A 17,386-nucleotide genomic window follows, 5' to 3' on the forward strand; every position below is an offset into this window, starting at 1 on the left:
TATTTTCTTTCAGGCTGCTATGTACACAATCACGTCACTGCCAATTTGAACAAAGTGCAATTCAAGGATTAAGAGCTCAAGCTGAATGTTTAGCTGATAATATTCACAAGCCTGAAAAAAGTGCTGTCTGTGCAAAGAATCCAATCGAATAATTTTTTCCTGTACTTGAGTTGGGAAATATTCTTTTGCTCACAAACTCATCTCCTCATCACCATCTGCAGATAAGGCGCGTAGCATACGTAGTAACGTGTCCGGCATGGCACTGTGCCCGCTTGGCCCAAAGTCAACAACTTGATTGGTTCCTTGAAAACACTGTTTGCCTTTGACCGTCACTCTTCATGTTTGTTTTCACTCGCTGAAGCTCCACTCACCAAAAAGCCACAAACACTTGCTTTCTTTTAATCCTATCTCCTCACGGGAAGCGCACCGCTGGACCCGGCCTTCCGTAATAAAAAGTGCCGGTTAACACGTTGCCACGGCGAGCGCCCCGTTAGCATAGCGAGTATGTTAGCGAGCGCTTTGTTACCATTGGAATTCCCTCACCCTAATCACTGTACAGCATAGAGACTTTTCGATTTTGTGGACCGTGGAGTCCAAGAGAGATCACGATCCTTGCCTAATCACTACAACCTTCCAGTTCAAAGATCCGCTGATCCTGCTGCTGCTGGCGTCGGCCGTCATCAGCGTCCTCATGCGGCAGTTTGACGACGCCATCAGCATCACCGTGGTACGACAAACGCCCGCTCGTGACTTTGACTCTGTTAGCCTTAGCATTAACGCCGACCACTGTCCGCGTCTCCCAACAGGCCATCGTCATCGTCGTCACCGTCGCCTTTGTTCAGGTGAGCCTGAAGATGTCACCCAAGTGCATGGTGGGAAATTTGACTGCTGGTCTTGTTTTTTCTTGGACAGGAGTATCGCTCAGAGAAGTCTCTGGAAGAGCTGGGAAAACTGGTCCCGCCGCAATGTCATTGGTACGCTGTGTCCTCGTACTCCTCCGTGTGCTTGTTGGAGTGGGATTTCGAACAGGAGTTCCTTCCCTCGCCACTTTCCTGTGCTCTATATCGTCGCTTTGCCATTTGTCGTGCTGCAAATGTGGAGTCAAACTATTTTTTCATTTGACTCCAGCAATGATAGTCTTAGAAAAGGTCCTTTTGAAAATCCCTCTATCGTGATGAGGGTAGGGAGTGAGTCAATGATTCCGACCTTTTATATTTTAGGAGCAAAAATGTTATTTTGTTTTATTTTTAATGTAATTTGGTGCCACACACCAACTCCTCAAGTGTAAAACCCACTCAAAGTCTTTAAGTGGACAAAGTATTAAGTCATGTTGTATATGTTTGCTATGTCAAGGCTAGAAAAATGACTTGCTTTGAAACAGAACGGAACTGATGCAAATATTTTGAAAGGCAAAAGAGCTTTATCTTTGCAAAGAGGTCAGACAACATATGCTGCCAGGGGCAATACTAGGGTTGCAAGATTCTGAGAATTTGGAAACAGTCCTTGGGAATAAATGGTAATAAACCATGACTTGAGGTTTGCTCTTTACAGGGAGCTTATATATAATTGGGGGGAATGTAGTTCAGCATAGTCCTGATTCAAACAAGCAGATTTCTGTTTGAAATCAGACATGGTGTGCGGCCATCGCTTGCTAATGGCGCCGATTGTGCCTTTGCCATGTTTCACTCAGACTTTGAGGAACCTAAGTGAGATAAGTTCAACTATAAAATGATTTTTAATGACAGCTCTGTGATGCATATTAACGAATCTGCGCCTCTAGTACTCCCACACTCATGGCGTCCAAGCATTGTGTTGGCATAACAGCCCGACACAGGAATGAATGCGTGGCCTTGGAAGGCCTCGAGGCTGGAACACGGGACGCTTACTCATATGTCAACCTTGTCAATTCAGAACCTATTCCATGAATTACAATTTACAATAAAGCAGCATTTATCTTAGGGATGCATTGTTCTAGTCTCACCCCACGATAGCTAAAAAGCGACTTTTTTCCCCCCTGATAGTTTCACCTTACCCACATGCCGTAAACCGATTAAAAGACACTTAAAAGTATGCCTGTTCTCACTCACGCTCTCACAGTTCTCCAAATAAAGACTTGAAGCTGTTTATTTGTCACTCCCCGTTGACGTTTACTGTCAAACTGACACAAAAATGAATCAAACATTGCATGTTCAGACAGCAAAAAGTTCAACCGAATCATATCATTTCATCTAACAAATGTCTACTGGCTTAATGATAACATTGAATGCGAAACGCCATGGATGGGCTCAAGGAAGTTAGCCACAGAGCATACAGCAATACTGGCGGGCATACAGAATATTCTCTCTGCGTTGTGGGACCACCTGCTATTACTTCTCTGCCTCGTCTTCTTGCTGTTAATTATACTGCATGTTACCCAGTAGAGCTCAGCGCTCCCTGGCATGTTGTGGCCCAATGCGGTTCTACAACTCTAAATTCGGAAGTAATCAAAGAGTTTTGTTTTTTTAAACCAACACGGAAGTGTTAGAATGTGCAAAATGATCGTAAGGTGAATGTTCGTAAAGAGTGTTTTGAATTTGGGATATAGTGGAGACCTTAAACAGATTCCTGAGGTACGAGCATGTTGACGGTGCCGATTGTTTCAGTATCCGCGAAGGTCAGCTGCAGCGCATGCTGGCCAGAGAGCTGGTCCCGGGAGACACGGTGTGCCTGGCGGTGGGAGAGCGCGTCCCGGCTGACCTGCGCCTCTTCGAGGTGAGCGCACGCGAGCGTCGACGCTTCCGCCTCCGCCGCCATTGACGCTCCTGACGCGGCAGGCCAGCGACCTTTCCGTGGACGAGTCCAGCCTGACGGGGGAGACGGCGCCCTGCGCAAAGTCCACCGCGCCCCAGCCGGCCACCGGCAATGGTGACATCGCTTCCCGCGGCAACGTAGCCTTCATGGGGACGCTGGTGCGCTGCGGCAAAGCCAAGGTGCGCAAATAGACGTGAGGGAAAGTCAATTGTCGCAGCGGCAGGCAATTCATTTTCCGATCATTTGGTCAGAATTTCCTTTTTACAATCAATTCATTTGACTGCAAGAGAAATTATATTTGAATGATTGGCAGTTGTTATCCATCAAAAGGTCATCATTGTTTGTTAGGAAAAAAATATTCTCAAGCAATATTTTTCAAACTTTGAATACCTTAAGGCACCGCTGTCAAACTGTCACACAATAGCAGACAGCTATTGTGAGATATGAATGACTATGTATGAATTTGTCACAACTATTGTCTTTACCGTGATTCTGATTGTACAAAGACAAGCGTGTAATGACTTGAATGAGGAGTTGGGTTCATTTATGCACTTGAGTTTGAGGGGCCACCGTTTTTATGAAAGGGTTTGTCTTTAGCGTTATGAAAGAAGTATTTCAGTGGGCCACCAGCATTTGCTCTGTCAAGAAGGATTGCCTTTTTTTACGAATGCTGGAAATTTGAAATCAAGAACTTTTCGGTTCTGATGCCCAGTGAATAGCTGACTTCCAACGTGATGGACTTGGGATTTGTTCCCAAACAAGCAAAAAGAAAGAGAGCAGTGTTGAGGAGGGATTGAAAGAAATGAAAAATGATGATGTCCAAGTAACGGAAGCTTCTGTGTGTCTCCCGACGCGACCTCTGTTGTCGCTGCGTGGCAGGGTATCGTCATCGGAACAGGAGAGAACTCGGAGTTCGGGGAGGTCTTCAAGATGATGCAAGCGGAGGAGGTGCGTCCGGCGTCTCTTTGGCCCGCTCGGGCGCTGACGTCCCCGTCACTCACTTCCTGCTTGTTTGCGGCAGGCTCCCAAGACGCCGCTGCAGAAGAGCATGGACCTGCTGGGGAAGCAGCTCTCGCTCTATTCCTTCGGCATCATCGGTCAGTCGCTCGCCGTCCTCGCTTGTGTGCTTGGCGTGGTGCTCAACACGCTGCGTGTGTTTCCCGCAGGGGTCATCATGCTGGTGGGCTGGCTGCAGGGCAAGAGGGTCATGGACATGTTCACCATCGGCGTCAGGTATCCGTCGTTCCTGCCCGGCAAGAACGCTCGCAGGGTTCCACGCTTAAAGATGGATGTAGCTTAGCGTAGCGTAGCATCGAGAAAAAGTACTCATCTGTCTATTCTTTACAGAGCCCGAAAAACAACACGAACCTGTTTGACTTTTTATGTTACAAGACGCATGCTCGACTTGCGTAAGGAGTTTTCTAATCTTAGAACTTTTTTAAATATATGTGACAAACCTCACACATAAAGAGAAAAAAAAAATCTCTCAATTCTCAAAAATTTGCAATCCCGAAATCTTGCGCGATCTCATAAAATGGAAGAAGAAACACTTCTGGGTATGCGCCAATGAATTCCCGAATGGTTGCTGGAGCCTTGTAAAATGGCCACGTCTTCAAAAAACGACTTGCTTCGGAAAATTCTTCTTGACGTCTGTGGAACACGACATCAGGTAAGACACGCTTGTTTTTATTTTCGGTCGTTTCCTTTTGTTGAGTCGGGGCGCGTCTCAATTGGCTACATTGCGTTCCACGTCACATTTCTGGCGGCGGCGTTCCCCGCGCAGATGGAGTTGTGGTCGTAAATATTCAACACATTCATTATTTCTAATTGTCAGCTCCGATCCTAAAATCGGGACGAATCCACTCGCGATAATCTTATCAGACTCAAGATTGTCTGGCGTTAGACGTGTGAGGTCAGGAAGGGGCAAAATTGGCACAAAAGCAGGACGATTAGCTTTACGTTACAAGATCCGTCAGTCACGTCAGTCAGTCAGAATTAAGGATTTCAAACCGCTCCATTCGTGAACCGAGGTTCGGCTGTCAAACAAGCTTGTGCGCTCTCAGGGCTTCCGTACTCGTCGTGAAGAGACGTCTCTCTCGATACGCTCGTTGTCGCCGCGCGTTTATGCTAAGTTAGGCTAACTGCGGGGTATCCCCCAGTCTGGCGGTGGCGGCCATTCCCGAGGGTCTCCCCATCGTGGTGACGGTGACACTGGCCCTGGGCGTCATGCGCATGGTGAAGAAGAGAGCCATCGTCAAGAAGCTCCCCATCGTGGAGACCCTAAGTATGCCCCCCCCCCCAAAAAAAGTAATATAAAAAAATCACTCCTCCATCAACACGAGTGTGTGACCTTGTGTGTGTGTGTGCCCGCCAGGCTGCTGCAACGTCATCTGCTCGGACAAGACGGGAACGCTCACCAAGAACGAGATGACCGTCACGCAGATGTTCACGTCGGACGGACTCCACGCCGAGGTCGGCAACGCTCGTTTGGTGGCAACGCCGCCTCCTATTCTTCCTCTTCTACATGTTTGTCCTTTTGTTCTCTTACTTGTTGTTGTTGTTTCTACTACTAGTTTATTCTATTTGTTTTTCCACTTGTTCTTTCTCAAGGTCCTCTACTCGCGCTTCTCTTTTACTTCTGTTTTTCTACTTCTTTCTTTTGTTCACCTTTCTCTTCTCCTACATCAGTAATATGTAGGAGACCTTGATTAGCTGAAAGATGATTGAATATTCTTGCAATAAGGAACAAGAAGCATCCAGAAAAAGTAGCATACACAGCGATTGTTGTCTGAGCTTCTCTTTTTATACGTTGTAAGTCAGACCGCGTCCATTATCTTCTCTAGACATGAACTGTGCCCCATCGACTGCCTTCGTTTTCTCTTATTCCGCAAAGAGGCTCTCGTCGGACTTCATCAAATAGGAACTATCTTCCCAACCACAAACATAGCCAACAGTCCTAGCAGTTATTTAAGACTAAGTGTCTCACATGCAGAGGTGGGTGCGCTAGCTAAATATTGTACTCAAGTAAGAGTACTGTTACTTGACAATTGTGACTCAAGTAAAAGTAAAAAGTATTCCTCCAAAAAGTAAGAGTGAAAAGTACACAGTGAAAAAACTACTCAAGTACTGAGTAAATGGTAACTTCAGAATTTTTTTTTAATCAGAGCATGAACAGCAATAAAATAAAAATAACAAAAAATGTGACTGCAAATTTGTGTGTGTGTGAGAAATCTTTCCGATTGGGCAGACCGTGCCAGACAAATACGACAATACGTGAAAGCTGTTTTTTAAATTTTTCTTTGTGTCGTGCGCCGTTGCCTTCAATGGTGACGGTCGCTACGTAGGCACGACGATTAGGTGGGCTAACACTAGATAAAGTGTTCATGCCAATGCCCGGGAAGCCCAATAGATGGTGATGTGTGAGGTCATGTGACTTCCTTGTGTCGTTTGATTTGTGAACTAGACTTAAACGTCGCTAGCGCTTAAATTGGTTTGTAACAAACAGCGCCCAATGCGGAATGTTATAAATAAACAATAATTGATCAATAAAAGTAGCGAGCGGCATTTAGATCAATGTAACGGAGTGAAAGTACTGTTTGTTCTTAACATAGTTACTCAAATAAAAGTAAAAAGTTTGCAATTTTAAAACTTTGACAAGTACAATTTATCCAAAATGCTACTTGAGTAAATGTAGCGCGGTCTGAGCCACCTCTGCACGTATGTAAGACTCGATGTACAGAAATGAGCCCCGATTGATGTACAGAAATGAGCCCCGATTTTCATTCTTGTTGCCACCTGTGATGGTTCGTGGTGTCCTCCAGGTGACGGGCGTGGGCTACAACGGCGCCGGAGAGGTTTTAGTGGACGGGGAAATTGTGCACGGCTTTTCTCACCCTTCGCTAAGCAAGATCGTGGAGGTCAGTCCATGACTAAATAATCACAGAGATGATTGATTGGTAGGTAACTTGCGTGCGTGTGTGTCTTCAGGTGGGCTGCGTGTGTAACGACTCCGTCATCAGGAACGGGACTCTGCTGGGAAGGCCCACGGAGGGCGCGCTCGTGGCCCTCGCAATGAAGGTAGCGAGACGCACGGGACTCACTAATCGCCATTTAGGGATTTTGATGTTGTGGACCTAGATTGTGCCTTAAACAGTCCGCTAAAAATCCCTCCTTTGGGAGTTCAGAACGCGGTCGCTGCGTTTCGGAATCATTTGTCTCTTCCTGACTCCGTAATCGCTACATCGGCATTTTTATATCGTGGAGTGTGTCGTTGAGTCGTCAGTGAAATGAAAAGTAGTTTCGCAACACCACTCTGGCGCCGTTAGCGACGTGACTACACCAGAGCTGCTGCGCCTCCACGATGAGAGCTCACCAGCGCAAAATGGCCGACCGGCTGTATCGTGCATCGCATCGTGGGCGGACAGCCCTTCCCAAGCCAGCCTGTGACTCTCCTCCTCCTCCTCTCCGACCTCTCAGATGGGTCTGGAGGGCGTCCAGCAGGAGTACGTGCGTCTGGAGGAGTATCCCTTCACCTCAGACAAGAAGTGGATGGCGGTGCGATGCGTTCACCGTACGCAGCAGGTTTGTAACACCGCTTTCATCGCAGTACAACACCACCACCAGCCGTTTACCCAGTGCATCCATCCATCCATTTTCTACCACTTATCCGAGGTCGGGTCGCGGGGACAGTAGCTTTAGAAGGGACGCCCAGACTTCCCGCTTCCCAGCCACTTCATCCATCTCTTCCGGGGGGATCCCGAGGCGTTCCCGGGCCAGCCGAAAGTCATAGTCTCTCTGGCGTGTCCTGGGTCATCCCCGGGGTCTCCTCCCGGTGGGACGTGCCCGGAACACCTCACCGGGGAGGCGTCCGGGAGGCATCCAAATCAGACGCCCCAGCCACCTCATCTGGCTCCTCGATGCGGAGGAGCAGCGGCTCTCCTGAGATCCTCCCGGATGACCGAGCTTCTCACCCGTTCTCTCTAAGGGAGAGCCCGGACACCCTGCGGAGGAAACTCATTTCGGCCGCTCGTTCTTGGGGTCACGACCCGCAGCTCGTGACCATAGGTGAGGGTAGGAACATAGATCGACCGGAAAATTGAGAGCTTTGCCTTTCGGCTTAGCTCCTTCTTTACCACAACGGACCGATACAAAGTCCACATCACTGCAGATGCCGCACCGATCCGCCTGTCGGTCTCGCGTTCCATTCTTCCCTCACTCGTGAACAAGACCCCGAGATACTTGAACTCATCCACTTGGGGCAGGATCTTATCCCCGACCCGGCAAGAGCACACCACCCTTTTCCACGGATTGTCCATAACGAACACCATGTTCAAGCATAAGGGTGTCCACACGTGCACTTGGCACCAGGACACCCTAGGTCGCAGTTCGACGATCGACTTTGTGGTCGTGTCATCGGACTTGCGGCCGCATGTCTTGGACACTTGGGCCAAGAGAGGGGCGGAGCTGTCAACTGATCACCACCTGGTGGTGAGTTGGCGCCGATGGTGGGGGAAGATGCCGGTCCGACGTATTGTGAAGGTCTGCTGGGAACGGCTGGCAGAACCCCCTGTCAGAAGGAGTTTCAACTCCCACCTCCGGCATAAATTCATCCACGTCACGGATTTCGGTGAGGCCATGGAGAAGAATTTCCGAACGACTTCAAAGAAAATGAGGAAAATGGATGGATGGACAACTGAAAGTGTACTGTACTGTACTGTAAGTAAAACACTTATGGGCAGGAAAGAAAAGAAAAAAAAGCACCGTACTGGATAAAAAACAAATAAGCTTTTCCAAAGCTACAAACTTCACTCTAATATATTTGATTGCATTTCATGTTTTAAATATCGTAAGTTTGTATTGCAATTAATTCAGCGATACCTCGTCACTAGTGGTACTCGTAGCACACTGAGTATCACTCACGTGGTGAATCTGTTGTTGAAGTGCACGTGAACCCTTTGGAAGGACCTGCGTCAAGTGTCATCTGAGTGACAACAGTAGACCGCACACGCAGGCGCCGTATGCACAATTGCGTGTCATTCATAAACAATATGTCTTAGGCTGGACTGACCATTACAGATACAGAATTACATTCATAAATTCAAATATATTTATTCGATTGTATTGAGATGACATTCCTAAAGAAATTGTGCAACAGAAGCCTGCAGATGACGATCGATGTGATTTATTAGCTGGAAAGTGCAAACGGGACATCAGCTTGAAGCCTCACACGGTTCCACTATAAATTTGAGTGCAATAAATCACCCAAAAAAACTGGCACCGTGCTATTTTTGACGTCAAAATACCTCGGTCCGGTACCGGTATCAGTACTTTCTGCTGCCTTCCGCGACACGGCCTCTGTTTATACCGCACTTTGACGTGCTCTGTCCGAGTTCCGACGTGGTGACATTTCGACGGGACGAGCTGAAATTTACACCCGAATCCTCATCTTGTCTTCATGATCGCCAATCCAAAGCGATGCAACGCCGCCATCTACGGCGATCTGTTAATCATTACAGCGGTTCACAGACGAGGGTCCCTCTCCCACGGCGACCGGTCGAAAAGCATGCTTGCGAAATATAAGCGTCGGCGGCAGTAAGCGGTTGGATCCACGTCCACGCCGGTGAATGAGTTGATCGGGCAGGGCGGCTTTAGCTTTAGCTAGCAGCTCCCATGGGGTCACATTGATTGGACTCCAGGTTGGCTGACTCCTGACTGATGAACTTTTGAAGGGTTCACATCCTTTTTTCTTGCAACAAATGATTTATGCATTTTATTGAACCTTCTACTTATCCGACTAAGGCGATTGAGGACAGATTGTCATTTGTGGTGCGCGTGTCAGGATAAGGCAGGCGTGTTGTTCGTGAAGGGCGCCTACGAGCGGGTGATCCGCTTCTGCGGCTCCTACAACGGCCGAGGCGGCGCCCGTCCTCTCGACCAGCAGCATTTGGAGCTCTACCTGCAGCAGATCAGCTACATGGGCAGCGCCGGCCTTCGAGGTCCGCGCACCAACTTGTCGCCGGCTTCCGCGTCGCGCCACGCGGTCTCGCCTGACCCACTCCGTCTCGCTCCCCTCAGTGTTGGCGTTCGCTTCCGGGCACGAGATGGGAACTTTGACCTTCCTGGGCCTGGTGGGCATCATCGACCCGCCCAGGTCGGGGGTCAAAGAGGCGGTGAGCACGCTCATCGCCTCGGGCGTCGCCATCAAAATGATCACCGGCGACTCTCAGGAGACCGCCGCCTCCATAGGTCAGACATTCCCAGGAACAGTGCATGGCTTTTCTTGGCTCAAAACTCATCGCTCACAAAAACAACAAATACAAAAGTGACTTTCAAATCACTGCAATGTTGGATAACGTGACTCCTTCCCAACTTGGTATGTGCGTGCGTGCGTGTGCAGCCGGTCGTCTGGGACTGTGGTCCAAAGGAGGCGAGTGTTTGTCGGGTGAGGAAGTCGACCGTCTGGACCTGCAGCAGCTGTCACAAATCGTCCCCCGAGTAAGATGCACACGCGTGTAACGTGTGAGGAAGACTGAAGGTAGGGGGCGATGCTGAGCACCTCGTGTGTGTGTGTGTGTGTGTGCGTACGCAGATCTCAGTGTTCTACAGAGCCAGCCCCAGACACAAGCTCAAGATTGTCAAGGTGAACACAAAAACACACACAAACAACACATGACCACTTTCAAACACACACTAACACACTTGCAGACAGATACACACATACGCAAGGACACAAACATGCATACAAACATGCAGCCGCAACGAAAAAACGGAAAGGAAGAAAGGCAACCGTTCCGTCTTTTTGCTTTTGGCGCGCAGTCTCTGCAGAACACGGGCGCCGTGGTGGCCATGACGGGCGACGGCGTGAACGATGCGGTGGCCCTGAAAGCGGCCGACATCGGCGTGGCCATGGGCCGCGCCGGGACCGACGTCTGCAAGGAGGCCGCCGACATGATCCTGGTGGACGACGACTTCAACACCATCATGTGAGCGCGAGCGGAAGATCGTTGGCTCTCACTACGCGGGGAGTCGTAGACGGTGCCGTCGCGTCCCATAGACAAATGCCCGTATTGTTATTAGGGAGTAGAGAACGATGACGATTCATTGACTCATTCATCGTTCTCCACGTCTAAATCGCTACGAAGGGATTTCTCGACGGTGGACGGTAGGCTTGTCTCAGTCTCTCGGGCTAAAACGCTGAATTGAATGATTTCTAATTGTTCGGTTGGGATTTGGGCAAAGTGGACTTTATAGTTGAGTCATCTAGCAAATGAAAAGTCTTTTTGGAACAGCACTCGCACGACATTGTCACTGTGGCGCGATTGCGACGTCAACCGGTTGGACCTTGAGATAGGAGGGAGCCGACTCACGGGTTTTTCCACATACGAGCCGTCATTCCAACGGTTTTAATAACCTCGTTATTGTCAAAATGAACACTTCATGTGTCAAAGAAGGCGGCACGGTGACCGACTGGTTAGAGCGTCAGCCTCACAGTTCTGAGGACCCGGGTTCAATCCCCGGCCCCGCCTGTGTGGAGTTTGCATGTTCTCCCCGTGCCTGCGTGGCTTTTCTCCGGCCACTCCGGTTTCCTCCCGCATCCCAAAAACATGCATTAATTGGAGATTCTAAATTGCCCGTAGGTGTGACTGTGAGTGCGAATGGTTGTTTGTTTCTATGTGCCCTGCGATTGGCTGGCAACCAGTTCAGGGTGTACGCCGCCTCCTGCCCGATGACAGCTGGGATAGGCTCCAGCACACCCGTGACCCTAGTGAGGAGAAGTGGCTCAGAAAATGGATGGATGGATGTGTCAAAGAAACCATCCAGCTGCTGTCGCCTAACGTCTGTCGGCTGCTGCAGAAAGTGGGTGGAGCCTGAGGAGACGCGAGCATGCGCTGCCCCGCCCCTGCGTCATAGATACCTTTGGGCCAGTCAGAATTTGTTCTTGTAATTCTTGCAACAACAGTACATGTAACACACCTTAAGGTTTGCAAAATTACATTGTTGAAAAATGTTGACTGACTGGTCCTTTATTTTTTCTTTTACTTCTATATTTATACTGTAGCCGGTAGCAATTCAGTAGTTTGTTACATGCGTTGTTAAGAGTTGTCCGAATTCCGACAGTACCTTGAACGCACCTGAATGTGATTGGACGAACGCGTCAGGGGTGGCGTGTTAAGGACATTGGAGCAATGTTGGAGCAGACAGGCACAGCGATTTCAAAATATAAACAAACAAACAAAACATTGCCGTGCACAACGAGTTGAGAAAAATATCAATGTCATCAATTACTCGCCATCCACTCCAAAAAAAAGTCTTTCATTCCTGGTTTTGAGATGTGCATTTGTAATTAATGCACTTGTAATGTTTAACTTGCATTCAAGATATTTTGGCGCCATCACTCAAGAATTTTTCCAGACCAGATATCATTTTTTCTGTCTTGGCACAATGCATGATGGGATATATTACTTTCGAGTGACCGTGGTTCACTACTTTTGCATCGTGGCATGCCTCGAGGTGGCGCACGTGGACAAACGCCGCTCGCTAAACGTTGCAACAGCACTAGAAGATGGCCGAGTGACTATATCGTGGACACGGAGGGATTGGCAACGCTCACGTGTTCGTTTTGTGGTGTTGCAGGTCGGCCATCGAGGAGGGAAAAGGAATCTACAACAACATCAAGAACTTTGTGCGCTTCCAACTCAGCACGTGAGTTGTGTCGACATAACTGTCACCAAACATCACCCTTGACCTCCTTCACACTCTCACTCATCAGCCAAAAACGAGACCGGACTTCAGCTTTAGCTTTAGCTTAGTCCCCGTAAAGTGAAAATATATGTCCGCACAGTGAAGCGTTGTTTACAAGCCTCTGTACCAACTATGAATGATTTAAAAAAAGAAATGGCCAAGTATGGAAAGTAATGTTTGAAAATGGTGAAAAATCAAGCCAATTTCTCCCCACTCCAATGCTGTGGGCGTGTCCGTTGAATTGGCTGAAACCACGCCCCGCTCAATCAAATACTTCCTCTACCACCTGGAAAAATGAATTCGACTCCGTTAGCTTCTTTCTTATTTATGCCTACACATAAGTACTGTCCATGTTTGAGCCGTGAAAACATGTCCACTGCCTCTGGTGGCTGGAATGGATCCCACTGTGTCGTTTCTAGACTGCAACAACGAGGCGCTCTAAATTGGTTGGGGCAGCCCAAAGCCCCTGGCCACAAGCCGGCTGTCGTGTCACGAATGTTAAATGCATGAAAAGTACAACTCACCATAACGTATGACGGATAAAAGGTGGTAGGCTCTTCTTCTGGTTGACGTCACAAACCCCTTGACGTCACAGGGATAGTTTTTGGCTCCGCCCACAAAATCGGGAATTTTTTTCCCAGGTGAGAGACTTGTAAGCCATATGTCAACAATTCAGTTCTATATTGTCTTTGCAGATGTTTTCAGCACTTATTTTCAAATATATTTAGAAACGAAGCAAGACTATCCGTTCGGGGCGACGAAAACAAGAACGAAATGTACTCTGCAAATTGAAAGTTTGACAGAACACGATCTCGTTACATCCAATGTCGAACAGGTTCTCCTTACACAGGATAGCAAACAACTTCCTGCTTCCGTACCCGGAGGATCATGGGAAACGCAGTCCTCTGAGCTCAAGCAGCCATTCGGCTACAAACATCGGCCATCGTGCGTGTCATAAATGAAAAGGAAGAATCAATTCAATCAAATGAACTTGCAATTGGAATCAGCTGTTAACAGACAAGTCGCTCTGTCATTGGCCGCCGTCTGATTCCTCACGCCGGCTGCTGGTCGCCCCCTACAGGAGCATCGCGGCGCTAACCCTCATCTCGTTGGCGACGCTGATGAACTTCCCCAACCCGCTGAACGCCATGCAGATCCTTTGGATCAACATCATCATGGACGGGCCTCCCGCGCAGAGGTAGCAAAGCACAAATATTCAGCTTCACGAGCCCTCATTTGAAACCCTACTTTTGACACCGACCTAATCCCTGTTTGAACCCCAGACCAAGCTTGAAACTCTAACCCTGGTTACAAAACCTAATTTCAAATCCTAACCTTAATTTGAAACCGAAACCCTGGTTTAAAACCCAAGTTTGAAACTCTAAGGCCAGGGTGTCCTACTCATTGTGGGTTTCCCTCAGACGGCTGTTATGATTGAAACCAAAGAAACGTTTCATTGCCGCCTCATCATATTTTTTCATATCGCTGGCGCCGGGCCGGAGCCTCCTATGTCCAAATTTGGTCAACTTCCTTTTTTTTTTTCCACAAATGGATACTATTGGTCAACCCTTCCATGGGTGTTGTTTTGACAAATGATTGAGCAATGTAAAGGTTTGAAAATGGCTTGCTCTCTTCAATGACGCAATGTGACTGGCTCAAGAAACATATTTTTCCTTTTTCTTTTATTTGTGTGTCTGGGGGGGGTCCTGAAGGTTTGATGCTTTTGGAGATGCCAGGATTCTGCTTGACATCAGCGATATGCACAACAAATTGATAGATAACCGGTTTTAAAACCACAAGGCAAGGATTATAGTTTGTTCAACTATTGTTCAAGTTACTGTAAAAAGAGGTTTGGTAACAAAACTACCTACTCTGCAATATCACAACATAATTTATGAGATATGAGCATTAACAATGTTGGCACAGATTTGAGTAAGAATCACGGACGTTGGCGCCCATGATTTGCTTTGGCGGGCCGGATGCGGCCCCCGGGCTGCGGGTCTGACCCCGGTGCCCAAAGGCTTAAAACCCGCATGTGAAATTGTAAGCCTTGTTACAAAGCTCAGCCAGGCTCGCGACCCGCCTGTGAATCCCGAAAGCTTGACCCTGGTTGCAAAGTGAACCACTTGCGTGTGCGCATGTTTCGGTGCTCAGTTTGGGCGTGGAGCCGGTGGACCGCGCTGTGATCCTGAAGCCCCCTCGCAACGTTTCCGACAGCATCATCACACGCAGCCTCATCGCCAAAGTTCTGCTGTCGGCCTTCGTCATCGTCTGTGGGACGCTCTTCGTCTTCTGGAGAGAGGTCGCGACCCCGTCGCCCTCGGCCTTCCTCTCCGCTCGTCCCGCCGCTCACGTCCGCGTGGTGTCTTTCAGCTCCAGGACAACGTGATCACGCCTCGAGACACCACCGTGACCTTCACCTGCTTCGTCTTCTTCGACATGTTCAACGCGCTCAGCTCGCGCTCACAGGTGACCCCGCTTCCCCTTCCCCCGAAGGCCGACGGCCAATGACGACGCCTGCGCGCGTGTGTGTGTGTGTGTGTGTGTGTGTGTGTGTGTGTGTGTGTGTGTGTGTGTGTGTGTGTGTGTGTGTGTGTAGACGCGCATGGTGCACGAGATGGGCCTGTGCAGCAACCGCACGTTCTGCCTGGCCGTGCTGGCGTCCATCATGGGCCAGCTGCTGGTGGTCTACTTCCCGCCGCTGCAGCGCGTCTTCCAGACCGAGAGCCTCAGCCTGTCCGGTGAGCGCGCTTCAAATCTCGTCTGCTTTACTCACAAAAATGCAACTTCACATTTGAATGGCTTCTAGAAAAAAGCAAATGACAAATATTTGCTTGTTTTCAGCAAAACAAGCTTCAAACTGTCTTTTTTCCCCCAGCAGCATTAACTTGCATGAATTTACATGGAATTCTTAATAAGCGCGTCCTCTTGGCAAAATGTCCCTTTTGACAAAAACACGACCCTTATTAAACGTCCTGTTTAACACCGGAATCGAAATACGGAAGCCTCTAAAAAAAAAAACGATATTTCTCTTCTTGCCGCTAGCTGTCCCTCGGCTCGACGAACGGGTGCGACGTTTTCAGACGGCCGCTTCACTTTATTCACAGCTCGCACAAGGTCGGATGCGGGCCGACTTCAGCGAAGCGTACGACACGAATCCAACATTGCAGACCTCGGCTCGGTTTCTTCTTTCTGGAGCTTCCGTCTGTCCTGGACGTCGTCTCCAGATCGAAGACTCGAGTGTGTCCGTTATGTCCCCGAGCTGCTCTTCCCAAAGTCTCAGAGAAAACTAAACGAGCTTCTCCCGAGGACCTCTCAGCCCATTTTTGTGCGATGTCGCCTGGAAACCGCACCCGGGTTACAGATGAGAACGGAAGGTTCGGAAGTACACCCTTTGCCCAACTCCCACGTACTGCTATACGTTCATACAATATGACCACTTTGGTTTTCATTTTCCTGATGCTTTGGTAAAATGCGCTCTGTCAACTTTTGAAACCCTTTTTTGGGGGGGTGCTTATTATACATGAGAAATGACAGTACTGTATGCTTGTCTACCCATGAGGACGGTGACCCCGAGTGAGCAAATATAGTAGCTGCATCTCACAGGATGTGAAAGTAACTTAAGTGCGTGTCACTTCCTGTGGTGTTTTTCGGCAGACCTGCTGTTCCTGGTGGCGCTGACCTCGTCCGTGTGCGTCGTGTCAGAGGCCGTCAAAAAAGCGGAGAGGTGGCGAGGCGCGCCGCAGGGGGCGCCCTCCGACTACTTCCATCAGGTATGACGCAAAGCGGGGCGACCCGCCAGCGACGGAAGGACAAAACGGCCGAACCCCCCATCCGTCCCCTGCTGGCCGGCGGCCTCATCATTCTTCTTGTGCGTCACGGGGAATGAGGGAATTACAGACCGCTTCGTCCTCGGCGCCGTCTCGCTGGGCTCGTCGCGGACGATCACGACGTCGTCGACGGTAACTCAATGATCGCTGCGAAGCTTCCAGGCAGAGAGAGAGTTTGCGATTCATCGTTCGAGTCCTCCAGTCAACTATATAGTCTGCCATCTCCAAATCCCCACGTAGCGGGCACGATGAAGGCTTTGGAACGTTCTGAATCACTACAAAAGTGGCGCAAATCCAACCGAAGCGTTGTTGTTGAAACTCCACAAAGGCGGAATGTTTGCTCCTCGACTCCACGCCGATAGGCTCTCATCCGTCACGGCGGCCAGCGGGCGTCTTCGGGCGGCCCGGGCGCTCGGCGTCCGCTCGACCGAAGCCGTCTGTCTTCATCCTTTGCGGGACGGAAACTCTTGTTCTTGTTTTAAAAGGACTTTTTACGGGCTTTGAATTAACCCTTTAACTACCCGCTTGACCAATCAATAGAGGAAGCCAATAATCGCTTTTAAGGACCACGTATGCCAGATTGACTTGTTTGGTTGCGCGTTTTTTTAAAGGAATAATAGAATTTGTTATTGTCAGTCGAATAAAGTTACACAGATGAGATGAAGTAGCGGCAACGGTACTGGTTGGGATTTTCCGCAAGCAGCCAGGAAATCGTACAGAGCAATCCAAATATCCAGTCCGCCCAGTGTTCTCGAAGGTTCTCCCACTTTCTCTTGTTGTTGTGCTTTTGTTTTCTTCTGGTGACGTGTCAACTATTTGGTTACGGTTCATCTTTTCAAATCTATACATTTCTGTTCAAACTGCCCAAAGGAAATTTGAAATGCAAACCTTTTTTTTGTTTTTGTATCGCTTCTTAAGGTGGCACCTTCCTTCCTTTGTAGCGGGAAATTAAATTAAAGGACACTTGTGATGTTTGTGCATTTTGACGTCATCTTTCCCATAAAGAAACACATTACAATTATGAT

General features: G+C 48.9%; 1 protein-coding gene across 2 annotated transcripts in view; it reads left to right on the top strand.

Moving 5' to 3' along the window:
* atp2c1 (ATPase secretory pathway Ca2+ transporting 1) overlaps window positions 1-17,339 on the top strand; it is a 31,735-nt gene extending 14,396 nt beyond the window's left edge. Inside the window, exons 4-27 of one of the 2 annotated variants that reach the window (XM_061794582.1) lie at window positions 638-727; window positions 807-842; window positions 913-974; window positions 2,643-2,751; window positions 2,814-2,969; window positions 3,670-3,738; window positions 3,812-3,887; window positions 3,957-4,023; window positions 4,950-5,074; window positions 5,165-5,262; window positions 6,612-6,707; window positions 6,778-6,867; window positions 7,267-7,371; window positions 9,629-9,785; window positions 9,865-10,035; window positions 10,187-10,284; window positions 10,379-10,429; window positions 10,606-10,772; window positions 12,424-12,492; window positions 13,613-13,729; window positions 14,686-14,833; window positions 14,905-15,000; window positions 15,131-15,272; window positions 16,189-17,339. In XM_061794582.1, coding sequence (XP_061650566.1) covers window positions 638-727; window positions 807-842; window positions 913-974; window positions 2,643-2,751; window positions 2,814-2,969; window positions 3,670-3,738; window positions 3,812-3,887; window positions 3,957-4,023; window positions 4,950-5,074; window positions 5,165-5,262; window positions 6,612-6,707; window positions 6,778-6,867; window positions 7,267-7,371; window positions 9,629-9,785; window positions 9,865-10,035; window positions 10,187-10,284; window positions 10,379-10,429; window positions 10,606-10,772; window positions 12,424-12,492; window positions 13,613-13,729; window positions 14,686-14,833; window positions 14,905-15,000; window positions 15,131-15,272; window positions 16,189-16,310 — 2,517 coding nt within the window. In that variant the 3' untranslated portion in view covers window positions 16,311-17,339. Of the gene's footprint in view, window positions 1-637; window positions 728-806; window positions 843-912; window positions 975-2,642; window positions 2,752-2,813; window positions 2,970-3,669; window positions 3,739-3,811; window positions 3,888-3,956; window positions 4,024-4,949; window positions 5,075-5,164; window positions 5,263-6,611; window positions 6,708-6,777; window positions 6,868-7,266; window positions 7,372-9,628; window positions 9,786-9,864; window positions 10,036-10,186; window positions 10,285-10,378; window positions 10,430-10,605; window positions 10,773-12,423; window positions 12,493-13,612; window positions 13,730-14,685; window positions 14,834-14,904; window positions 15,001-15,130; window positions 15,273-16,188 lie in introns of those variants that run through there. The other variant, XR_009791415.1, reaches the window with a different exon arrangement.
* Window positions 17,340-17,386: the final 47 nt, after the last annotated feature.

Source organism: Phyllopteryx taeniolatus, chromosome 13, assembly GCF_024500385.1.
Source record: "Phyllopteryx taeniolatus isolate TA_2022b chromosome 13, UOR_Ptae_1.2, whole genome shotgun sequence".
Classification (NCBI taxonomy): Eukaryota; Metazoa; Chordata; class Actinopteri; order Syngnathiformes; family Syngnathidae; genus Phyllopteryx; species Phyllopteryx taeniolatus.